This window comes from Danio rerio, chromosome 18 (genome assembly GCF_052040795.2).
Source record: "Danio rerio strain M-AB ecotype USA chromosome 18, GRCz13ab, whole genome shotgun sequence".
In the NCBI taxonomy this organism is placed as follows: Eukaryota; Metazoa; Chordata; class Actinopteri; order Cypriniformes; family Danionidae; genus Danio; species Danio rerio.
This window is the reverse complement of record NC_141038.1, coordinates 36,592,988-36,604,886: the sequence shown is the minus strand read 5'-3', so window position 1 is coordinate 36,604,886 and position 11,899 is coordinate 36,592,988. Positions and strand designations below refer to the sequence as shown.

Here is an 11,899-nt window from a genome sequence, read left to right as displayed (position 1 = left end):
TTGAAGTACTGTCTTTGTTGCCCAGTTGCATATTGCCACTTGTGGTTTTGACCACAAGATTCATCTACTGGACATCTAAGGTGTTGTACTATATGGTTTAGTTTTACATTTCATTATACATGTACACATAGAAAACACCTTTTTTGGAAGGACACAATATACTATTGTATATTGTATTATACTATTGTATTTTTTTTTTTTTTTGACTGCAGGTTAACTATGTTTATATATAATGACCACTCTATACACAAGTTCTTATGTTTTCAGATTTCATCTGTAAAATAAAAATGTGCACCTTTTGTAAGGCTGCTTTGGAACAATAATTATTGTGAAAAGTTCTTTAGAAATGAACTAAAACTGCATGGATTGAATCACCCAAAAGAGTTTGTATTCCTTACCACATTCACTTCTGGCTCAGATTGGCTTCACCTTAGCTCACACACTTTGCATTTGCCTCTTTTTTTATTTAAATGATCAGTGATCAACCAAAATAATACATTTCTGAAGAAAACAACTGATAACATCATACATTTGTTTATTATTCCCTATTAAATTGTCAGTTTAAACTATTTAATTTGTGTGGCTCTTCCCATGATTGATTTTTTAGTGTTTCTCTCTGGATGAAAAAGGATCATGTAGCACTTTGGGGCAAATATAGCCACCAGTAATCCAAAACTGGAAGCTAAAATTGCAAATATCTCCACAGCCACTGCATATTTTCCTGGTGAACTCACATAAGCTGGAACAAATGTAATCCACACAGCACAGAAAATCAACATACTGAATGTAATAAATTTGGCTTCATTAAAATTATCTGGAAGGTTTCTTGCCAGGAAGGCAAATAGAAAGCTTACTGCTGCCAGAAGACCAATGTATCCCAGCAATAGAGAAAAACCAACTACTGAGCCAATATCACATTCATAGACAACTTTGGAGGAGATATACAGGCTGTTTTTATAGGGTTTTGGGGATGCCATGCTTAACCAAACTGTACATATCACAATCTGGAGGGTGGTTAGGGCCATAACTGTCCCTCTTTGTTGAGCTACCCCAAACCATTTCATGGCACTTTTACTCTCAGGCCGAGATGATTTAAACACGGCTATTACCACCATAGTCTTGACCAGGATACTGGAGACACATAAAACAAAACTTATGCCAAATGCAGCATGCCTTAACTGACATGTCCATAACTTTGGTCGTCCAATGAACAGCAACACACACAGAAAACACAGTTTGAGTGACAAAAGTAGCAGGAAGCTGAGCTCTGAATTGTTGGCACGAACTACAGGAGTGTTACGATGATGAGAGAAGATGACCATAACAAGAGCACAGAAGCAGGTGCCAAGCAGGGAAGCAGTGGTCAGAGAGATGCCCAGAGGATCCTCAAAGGACAAAAAATCTTCTTCTTTTGGGACACACTGATCTTTATTTGGATTGGGCCATAACTCATCAGGACATATTTTGCACTCAATAGCATCTGTATGAAAAAAAACAAACAATTATTTGGTTCCCTTTTCAATTTAATTACAATTTTGTAGTAGAATTTATACCAGTTGTGTTAGAAATCTCTCCATCTGCGCATGGCAGGCAATCAAAACAGCAGACAGGAAGGCCCTTCCTCCTGACTTGTCTGGTGCCTGGGGGGCAGCTCTCACTACACACAGACTGTGGGGGCTAAGGGGTACAGCATATAATATTACTTATCTTTGTAATATGTATGTTCATCCATCATTAAGTATAGGTTCAAACCATATACAATTTCATAGTAACAAACCAAAGTATAAGAATGTAGTACAAGATAGTTTGGTAACACTTTATAATAACTACACACTATAAATCATTTATTAAGCATAATCAAATGGTGAATTCATTATCTGTTTTAACTCTAAGCATTAACTCTACATTAGTAAGCAGTTTATAACTGCAGCTACATATGCTCTATTCTTGACTTACAAACATTTATAATGTGCTTAATAATTGTACTTTCATGCTTTGCTAATGATTTATTTTCATTACTAAATTAAGTATTGCATTATTTACAAACCATTTGTATTTAAGAGTATTTAAGGGTTTTTAGAATAATTCAGAATGAGTTAGTAAATGATTAATAAATTATTGAAATCAACGTTTATATATCTTTTTATTCAGGCATATATTAATGGTTACTATGTATGTTAGTAAATGCTTTATTAACTCAACTTCATCTAGTTTTGGGAATCTAAAGTGAGGACTGTATGCTATATAAATCCCTTATAAATGACAAATATAGGCTCAGTTAAATTCTAAACAGGAAAAATTACAGTAGTCATTCCTATTCATTTAAAGATATACAAATGAAACTGTACTTCAAAAGAAAAATAAATCTTTGCAACCTTATCTAAAATAAAATAACTGTTAAGTTTAAACATTGCATCTTATTCTATTGTTTAATAATTATATTGTTGTTGTTTAATCCAGTTTTATGCCGTATTTAACACTGCTGTTAAAATGTTTAAACTTTACAGTAATTTTACTTTTTAGAAAAGATTGCAAAGATTATTATTCATTTGATTAAGAGCCTTTGATTGACATTTATAAGGGATTTATGAAGGGTCCTCACTTTAGATTAGGTCACAAAACTGCATGAAGTTGAGTTAATAAAGCATTTATTAACATATTAGTTAACTATTAGTATATGCCTGAATAATAAGATATATAAATGTTGATTTCAATAGTTCATTAATCATTTTCTAACTCATTCTGAATTATCCTAAAAACCCTCAACTACTCTTAAATACAACTAGTTTGTAAATAATGCGATACTTAATTTAGTAATGAAAAATAAATCATTAACTAACTATGAAAATACAATTATTAAGCACAATATATAGGTGCTTATAAGTCAAGAATAGAGCATTTGTAGCTGCAATTATAAACTGCTTACTAACGTTTATTAATGTAGAGTTAATGCTTAATAAATAATGAATTCATTAGTTGCTATTGCTTTCATAGTAAATGATTCATAGTGTGTAGTTATTATAAAGTGTTACCAATAGTTTTTATATATTTTATCAGGAGAGAAATAATATGATAAATTAATTACTTTTCTGTTTTTAAAGTTCCAGAATATTGAATTCTCCTTCAGTGTGAGCACCATCTTCATTGAAGCCCCTTCATTCACCACACCAACTGTGCTAACACTTATTGCACCATCTGAACTCGGCTGCCAGTTCATCACATCATAGATGGCCAGAGCATCTCCATTCTCATCAAATGACACATGATCTCCAAATCCTGTGGTAAAGTTTACTTTTTGAAGATAATGGACTACCTGCACAGGGCACACAGGACTTGCTTTGTATTTTGTATCAATGTAATATTTTCTGTCACTTCTGTGTATCATAAATAAATTCTGCTGTACCTGCCAGGGCTGTAGGTTGATTTGGTCTGCACATTTGTTTCCACTAAATGGTCCTCTCCCATCTTCACACTGCATCAGGTCATGAAGTGCATGGGCTAGAGCATAAACAGCTTTATATGCATTATAAGAGGCCCTCAGTCCTGATACATCAGTGTATGCTGTGTTTGTGCTTTTCAGATCTTCTTGCCCTGTACAAACCTTTCTCTCTCTGCCTCCAATCTCAAAACTGCACCCAAAAATGTTCTCCCAAAAGATTCTTACAATATTGTTCCTTGTATTGCTGTCAGGATGGAGGTAATACAGAAATTCTTTAAGGCCCTGGATCTCCCCACGCCTTATTGCAATGCCCAGTGTGCCCCCAAGGAAGGGCAGGAGATGCTGAGTATGAAACACAGGAGAGGTGGCCCAAGCTTCACTCGCAATCCACTGCCTGCCTGTCACATTTTTCAATGCCACCTCATCCATCAGTGGTAATAAATAGGCTTCTGTGGAGAACACCACCACCACTCTAGCTGTTGAAGTCTGAATCACTTCCACAATACTCTGGATATCTTCATGGTTATTATCACGAGGCAGCATTTCAGAAAAGCCAACACATGCTCCAAAGAGCTGCATTTCCTTCTGGAATGACTGAGCAGCGTAGATTCCATAGTCATCATCACTGTAGAGCAGACCAACCCAGGTCCATCCAAAACGCTTTAAGATCTGAACCATAGCCCGCACCTGGAAAGCATCACTGGGTATTGTTCTGAAGAAAGATGGGTATGTTTTCCTGTCACTTAAACAGGAGCAGGTTGCGAAGTAGCTAACCTTATAGAAGAGACACAGATGAGCTGTAAATAAGATTTCTGTTGTTGCTTGTGTGTGTGTGTGTGTGTGTGTGTGTGTGTGTGTGTGTGTGTGTGTGTGTGTGTGTGTGTGTGTGTGTGGTAAATTCTACTCTTATTTATTTGGCAATTTAAATGCAGTCTGTACAGTTAGATTTTTTCCCCCACAAATTTCACATTCACACTTACCATAGGCACTCTAAACAGCCCTAATATACTAGAGATTGCAATTGAGTGGGTAGATCCAGGGTCCCCCACTATGGCAATCACTGGTGGAGGGCCAGTGCAGTTTAGGCTGGAGAATGATTCCTCTGTGCCACTAACAAGAGCCATAGCAGCCCTGAATGCCACACTCAACTTGACACAGTTGTCATAAAGATAATAACCAAGAGTGATGTTCGGAAGCAGGTTTGGATTCCTATTGATTTCGTCTATTGCAAAGACCATAGTCTGTGCCTGCTGGAAACTTGCCATATCAAATCTATAAAGAGCAGAAGAAATTATGTTATTTCAGAACTGATATTTCAGAAAATCTTTGCAGATACAAGACAATTCCTGACAAAAAATCTTATATTCTTAAAGAGCTGCTTTTTATGGTAAACATTAATTGTTTACATATTCTGATAAGTAAAACATATAACTGTTAATTCTTAAGTAGCGTCTTGATTTAATATATTCATTTTGTATTTATAAGAAATCTTGGTCCAGTCTGACCCCAGACTCACTGCTCACAGTATGGTGGTTCTGGCTCTGTTCTGAAGCTCTGCTCTGGGAACACTGTGAGGAAGTGAACCTCAAATAGCCCTCCAAGGATGAGATCTCCTTCCTGGAACATCCCGTTCAGCCTGAATTGCCCCTGGAGCTGACAGGGACCTGATCTGAAGATAGAAGCTACAGAGATACAACTGAAGGACAAGTACAGGCAGATTTTTGCAATGATCCACATTTCCACATTTCTTTTTAGCTCACCCCTATGGATATTATTTATAATAAATACTTTGGAGGGCGTTGCCTTAATAAACAGGCGGTGCCATGTTAACATCCCAGCAAATCAAGAATAATTCCTTTTTAATACTTAATGGAATTCTTTATTAACTCAACAGTAAATTTATTAATGGCCTTTCTTTAAATGAATAAACAAAAGGCTACTTGAAGCTACACACACAAACACACACACACACACACAAACGTGTGTTTGTCGCACCCATAAACCTACCACATACCTAGATATTCCTCTAGATGGCAGTATATTCCTAGTTTTTTTTTTCTTTCTAGGACAGCAACATCAAAACTGTTTAGTTTTAACCCAACTCTAATTAAACACAGTTAACTATGAACCAGCAATAGAAGTCACAATCATTAGAGTCATTAGAAATTAGCTTTCTGTGAACAGTTTTAAAGATTTTTTTTACTAAGTTGTACATATTTTTATATAATATAAAGAACTTTATAATATATAATATAATGTACAGCATTTCTTGTGGTTTTTAAATCTGATTGGTTTAGAGCAAGTGTATTTGAAATTGCTGATGCTGTTTGCTGTGTTAATGCAAGGGTTCTTAACTGGTTTGGCCATGGGACCCACATTTTTACATGGTCTTCAAGCTGCGACCCAGATTTTTAGGAACTATAATACAATTTTAGGAATTATAATTAATTTGTATTTATTTGTTAACATACAAGTAGTGACAGTTAAAATATATAAAAATAATACTTACAAATAAACAATATTTTATTGCTGTCATTTAACAAAATGTATCAAATTATAGAAATATTACTTGTAAAAACGACAAATACTGAAAACAGTGGTTAGGGTAAGGAAAGGTTTAGTTACCATGAACTAAACTGAACATTTAATAAAACATGTTGTCTGGTTTCTAAATGTCATTTTAATTTAGATGGTTTCATAATCTCTGAGAGCACCTTCCTAGTTATGACACACTGAGGCTTTAAGTCTTTTTTGTCGTCAATATATGTAAATCCAAACTTTACATATTCAGGTTCGTACTTGCGCTTCGACATATTTGTTGCTATAGTTAAATGAAATTTCACATGTCAAACGGTAGGGTTGTCGGGCACGCATTTCAAAATAAAAGTCAACATAAGTAAAAAATTCAACTTTTGTTTTTTTGACCACACACTCCGCGACCCACCAGTTGAGAAACACTGTGTTAATGTTTTAATTATCACCTGTAATTATTCTTAAAAATTATGTACTTTTCATCATATTCATATTACTATCTTATGCTGCTTATATATCCAGTATTATTCAATCATTTTTCTTTTTTTTTCTTTTCTTTTTCATCATATATATCACATTAAAAACATAATTTGAAACCCTGTACATTCTTAAAACCCAGTATTTAAATAATGGCAGTCGGCACAAAGTACATTTGATACACATTTTTCTTTACTTTACATTTTCTTTACTTTCCAAAATGTCCTTTTGATGACAAGAGCTTAAAAATTATATATTTAAGGGATAAGAACAATCTTCAATAATGATGTGTGCTTTCTGTTTAACCCTCATTGAATAAATCTTTATTTGGTTGTCTTTACCTACAATTACAATGGCAATTTTTACTACTCGACAAAGTTTTTGCTTTTCCTTAATTGGTAACAGTCCATACCATGCATCATGTTAAAACTCGCAACACTTTCAACCAAGTTCTTGTATACCATCTCCAGAACATCCTGACTCTCACCAAATTGTTGTAACCTGTTAATGAGATATAATCTCTGCATTCCTTTTTTTTTAAAAATGCACTCTGCAATTGCAGCAAATGATAATCGACGATCAATAGATGTTCCTAAATATTTAAAACATTCAACTGTCTCTATTTCATGTCCCTCAAAGATCAGAGGTTTCAACCCTTGTTGACAGAAATCTGAAGATGGATGTACATCATCGCTTTCCATCCAGCCTGATAGAGTTTGAGAGGTACTGCAAAGAGGAATGGGCATAAATTGACAGGTGTGCTAACCTTGTGGCATCATATTCAAAACGACTTGAGGCTGAAATTGCTGCCAATGGTGCATCAACAAAGTATTGAGCAAGGGCTGTGAATGCTTATGTAAATGTGATTTTACAGTTTTTTTTTTTTTTTTTAATAAAATTATTAATTAATTTACAATTTCAAAAATCTTTTTTTTTTCACATTGTCATTATGAGGTATTGTGTGTAGAATTTGGAGGAAATAAACAAATACTTTCCAGATGCACTGTAGTCAAGGATGGGGCTGGTTCTCAAGCCAGGTTCCAAACATGGGACACCCTGATATGCTACAGTACCATACAATAAGAAATAATATGCCAAAATGAAGTGAGTTTTTCTTTAAATCAAGCTAAATAATCTGCCAATGGGGTAAGCAAAATAATCTTATCACAAATCGAAAAACAAGATTATTTTGCTTACCCTATTGGCAGATTATTTTGCTTGATTTGAGGAAAAACCTCATTTTGTCATATTATTTCTTAAAACAAGACAAAATGTTTTGCTTGTCTAGAAATAGCTTCTTGATTTAAGAATTTGTAGATATTTGGACTAGAAACAAGAAAAAAATCCAAGTGAGAAAAACATTTTTTGCAGTGTAAGTACACTGCAAAAAAAATTTTTCTTAGATGTTTTGTGTTAGATTTTGTGTCTCAAGCAAAATAACCCAGTAAATGATTTAGCATCAGTCATTTTATGCCAGAATAATCTAAATTACAACATATTTACTTTAAACTTAGAAGATGGTCATCAGTAGTTTACAGATGTAGCTATGGAAGAAACTGCTTAAAAGGTGTGCCAAAGTTGTAGTCATACACAAAAAGACCTGAGACTGTAATTGGTGCCACAAGTGCTCAAAGAACAAAGTACTTAACAAACTGTGACCTTGTTTGCCCAGCAAATTGTTTTTAAATATTAAATACATTTGCAAATATTAAACAAACCTTTTTCACCTGATCATTATAGGATATTGTCTGAAGAGTGTTGAGGACAATAAATAATGTAACCCATTTTGGACTAAGGCTATAACATAAAAGGGACAAAACAAGTGACATGAATTCTTTAAGGATGCACTGTATTTTTTAGAGGTTTTATGTTATTGTTATTGTTTATTCTCCCATTCAAGTAAAACAAATTCATTTCAAAGACATATTTGTCTGAGGTTTTACTAACAGCAAATAGATCTATTTATTTTTTGTACCTTTTCCCATAATGGCTTTCTTAGTGTTTCTTTCTGGGTGTAATATAATGATGTAGCACTTCGGGGCAAATATTGCTAGCAGTAAGCCAAAACTAGAAGCTAGTATGGCAAAAATCTCCACAGCCACAGCATACTTCCCTGGAGAGCTCACATATGCTGGAACAAATGCAATCCACACAGCACAAAAGATCAGCATGCTAAAAGTGATGAACTTTGCTTCATTAAAACTATCTGGAAGGTTTCTGGCTAGGAAGGCCAGCAGGAAGCTTACTGCTGCTAAAAGTCCAATGTATCCCAGCAGCAGAGAAAATCCAGCCACTGAGCCAATGGCACATTCATATACTATAATAGATCTGATATACCGGCTGTTTTTATGAGGTGTTGGAGAAGCAGTTGACAGCCAGACTGCACATATCAAAACTTGAAGAGCTGTTAGGATCAGGACTGTACCTCTTTGTTGAGCTGCTCCAAACCATTTCATGGCATTTTTACCCTCGGGTCGTGATGATTTAAAGACAGCTATTACCACCATAGTCTTAACCAGGATACTGGAGACACACAGAACAAAGCTTATGCCAAACACAGCATGTCTTAATTGACACGTCCACAACTGTGGCTGACCAATGAACAGCAGCACACACAAGAAAGAGAGTTTAAGGGACAACAGAAGCAGGAAGCTGAGCTCTGAATTATTTGAACGTACTACAGGAGTGTTGCGGTAATGAGCAAAAATGGTCATTACAAGAGCACAGATGAAAGTGCCAAGCATGGCCGCAGTGGTCAGAGAAATGCCCAAAGGATCCTCATACGAGAGAAACTCTACTTCTTTTGGGATGCATTGATCTTTTTCTGGGTTGGACCAGAAATCATTTGGACATGCTATGCACTCAGTGGTATCTGTGTATGAGAAACAAAGAAATGCGTTTTAATAGTTAAATCAACTGTTTGTTTGTTATCGGAGGAAAATTAAAAATAATACTTTCTCACCTGTTGTATTGGAAATCTCTCCATCTCCACATGGCAAGCAGTCAAAACAGCAGACAGGAAGCCCTTTCCTTGTTGCTTGTCTAGTTCCAGGGGGGCAGCTTTCACTGCACACAGACCGTGGAGGCTGAAAAACACATTAATTGTTGCTATTTAGGCCAGACATGATTTGACTTTATACTGTTTGTATGATCTGTTTTTACATTAGTCACATTATGTTTTGATAATTACTTTATTTGTCTCAAAGTTCCAGTATATTGCATTTTCATCTAGTGTGAACACCTTCCCTGTTGTCACCCCTTCATCTACAACACCAATTCTTCTGACAGTTACTGACTCCTCAGAGCTCAGCTGCCAGTTCAGCACATCATAGATGGCCAGAGCATCTCCATTTTTGTCAAAGGACACATGATCCCCAAAGCCTGTGGTAAATTTCACTCTTTGAAGGTAGTGAACCAGCTGCACAATTTGTAGACAAGATGATTGTTATCTTTTTACCAGACATTTTGAGTAAGATTACAGTTTTTTTTTTTTTGCACATTATTCTCTTCTAAATGAATAGAATATAAATGCACTTTTACATTTAAGTTTTACCTGCCAAGGTTTTAGATTTGATATGTCAACACATCTGTTCTCACTGAATGGTCCTCTCCCCTCCTCACAATGCATTAGGTCATGTAGTGCGTGTGCTAGAGCATAAACTGCCTTATAGACATTATAAGAAGCTCTCAGCTCAGAAACATCAGTGTATGGTGTAAATTTGCTTCTCAAATCCTCTTGCCCTGAGCACAATTTGGTTCTCAGTCCTCCAATAGTGTCGAAATTGCATTCAAACATGTTCTCCCAGAATATCCTCATCATACTGTTTTGTGAAAAATTGTCGGGACGAAGGCGTAACAGAAAGTTGTCAAGTCCTTCAATCTCTCCCCGTCGGATGGCAATTCCCAGTGTACCCCCTAAAACATACCTAAGTCGGGGATTAAGAAGCACAGGTGAGGTGGACCAAGCCTCACTAGCAATCCATTGCCTGCCTGTAATATTTTTCAACAGCATCTCATCAATCACAGGCAACAAATAGCTTGAAGTGGAAAACACAACCACTACTTTTGCTGTAGAGTTCTGAATGACTCTGACTATGTGTTGTACTGCCATCTGGTTGTTATCATTGGGGAGAATCTCAGAGAAAGCCACGCAACCTCCAAATTGCTGCACATCATGGTGGAAAGACAGAGCAGCATTTATGCCATAATCATCATCACTGTAGAGGAGACCAACCCAGGTCCATTCAAAATGCCTCAAAATTTGAATCATAGCCCGCACCTGGAAAGCATCACTGGGTATTGTTCTGAAGAAAGAGGGGTACTTTTTCCTGTTACTCAAACAGGAACAGGTGGCATAATAGCTAATCTAATTAGGAAAAATCGAGGAGAGAGACAGAGAGATGAGCATAACGCACGTTCATTATATAACTGTGTGTGTGTGTGTGTGTGTCTGTGCGTGCTTGTATAAATATCTTACCATAGGCATTCGAAAAAGCCCCAAAACACTAGAAATTGCAATAGAATGTGTAGATCCTGGATCACCTATGACTCCAATAACTGGTGGTGGGCCTTTGCAGTTGAGGTCAGAGAGGGTCTCCTCTGTCCCACTTATAAGAGCTGTAGCTGCCCGAAATGCCACTCCAAGCCTTAAACAGTTGTCATACATCTGGTAACCAAGTGTGATGTTAGGCAGCAGGTTGGGATTGTTATTAATCTCATTGATGGCAAAAACCATTGTTATTGCCTGCTGGAAGCTTGTCATATAGAAGCTGGAGAAGACAAACAATGTTTGATTATTAACTTCAACATTACTAACAATATATGTAACAATAAAGAAAACAATTGAACTGCGTTTCACATTAATTGAGTTTAAAATGATAAAATAATAATAAATTATGGAAACAAGAAAAAAAAAATAAATAATACACACACACACACACACACACTTCCTACACATTTTTTTCAGTCATTGTGGTTTAGACTGACTTTTCACAGTGGGGTAGTTTTGGCTCTGTTCTGAAGCTTAGCCCCGGGAATGCTTTGAGGTATTGAATCTCAAATAAACCACCAATTAAAAAGTCTCCATTCTGGTACATCCCGTTCAATGTAAAGTGTCCTTGTAGTTGACAGGTTCCTGAACTGGCCATCAAAGCCACAGACATATAATTACAAGATATAAAAAAATAAATGTGCAGAATCACCCACATCCCTCTTATCTGTTTATGTCCTTCGTCATTGAGATCACATATATATAAAGCCTTTTTTTTTCTTCTTGAAAGGCGGTACCACTCTAAAAATAAAGATATTGTGTTTGTCATTCTGTCGTTTTAACATAGCATAATACAATAAAAAAAAACAGATGTATTACTATATGCAATTGTATTATTATGTTTTAAAATTATCACTAAAAAAATATTACTTTGTTTTATAGTTTCTGGGAATAAGAGATAA

General features: G+C 35.6%; 2 protein-coding genes across 2 annotated transcripts; both read right to left on the bottom strand.

The window, feature by feature from the left end:
• Positions 1–204: 204 nt before the first annotated feature.
• On the bottom strand, positions 205–5,464 carry olfcq12 (olfactory receptor C family, q12). Its single transcript, XM_087293250.1, has 6 exons — positions 4,956–5,464; positions 4,420–4,711; positions 3,404–4,213; positions 3,086–3,313; positions 1,554–1,677; positions 205–1,480 (listed from the first exon to the last, which is right to left on the bottom strand). The coding sequence occupies exons 1-6, from the start codon at positions 5,270–5,272 to the stop codon at positions 567–569; spliced, it is 2,685 nt and encodes an 894-aa protein (XP_087149376.1). The 5' UTR covers positions 5,273–5,464; the 3' UTR covers positions 205–566.
• Positions 5,465–8,300: 2,836 nt separating this feature from the next.
• olfcq11 (olfactory receptor C family, q11) lies at positions 8,301–11,670 on the bottom strand. The gene is made up of 6 exons (XM_087293699.1): positions 11,435–11,670; positions 10,926–11,217; positions 10,002–10,814; positions 9,639–9,866; positions 9,411–9,534; positions 8,301–9,320 (listed from the first exon to the last, which is right to left on the bottom strand). Exons 1-6 carry the CDS (start codon positions 11,653–11,655, stop codon positions 8,407–8,409), a joined length of 2,592 nt encoding a protein of 863 aa, XP_087149825.1. The 5' UTR covers positions 11,656–11,670; the 3' UTR covers positions 8,301–8,406.
• Between the last annotated feature and the right edge of the window lie 229 nt (positions 11,671–11,899).

Coding starts and splice junctions, on each gene's coding strand:
- olfcq12 (XM_087293250.1), bottom strand. CDS start 5,272: ATGTTAACATGGCACCGCCTGTTTATTAAGGCAACGCCCTCCAAAGTA. Junction 4,712..4,955: donor GAACCACCATACTGTGAGCA/GTGAGTCTGGGG, acceptor TGCTCTTTATAG/ATTTGATATGGCAAGTTTCC. Junction 1,481..1,553: donor AGAGATTTCTAACACAACTG/GTATAAATTCTA, acceptor TTTTTCATACAG/ATGCTATTGAGTGCAAAATA.
- olfcq11 (XM_087293699.1), bottom strand. CDS start 11,655: ATGTGGGTGATTCTGCACATTTATTTTTTTATATCTTGTAATTATATG. Junction 9,867..10,001: donor CAAATCTAAAACCTTGGCAG/GTAAAACTTAAA, acceptor CAAATTGTGCAG/CTGGTTCACTACCTTCAAAG. Junction 9,535..9,638: donor GGAACTTTGAGACAAATAAA/GTAATTATCAAA, acceptor TGTGTTTTTCAG/CCTCCACGGTCTGTGTGCAG.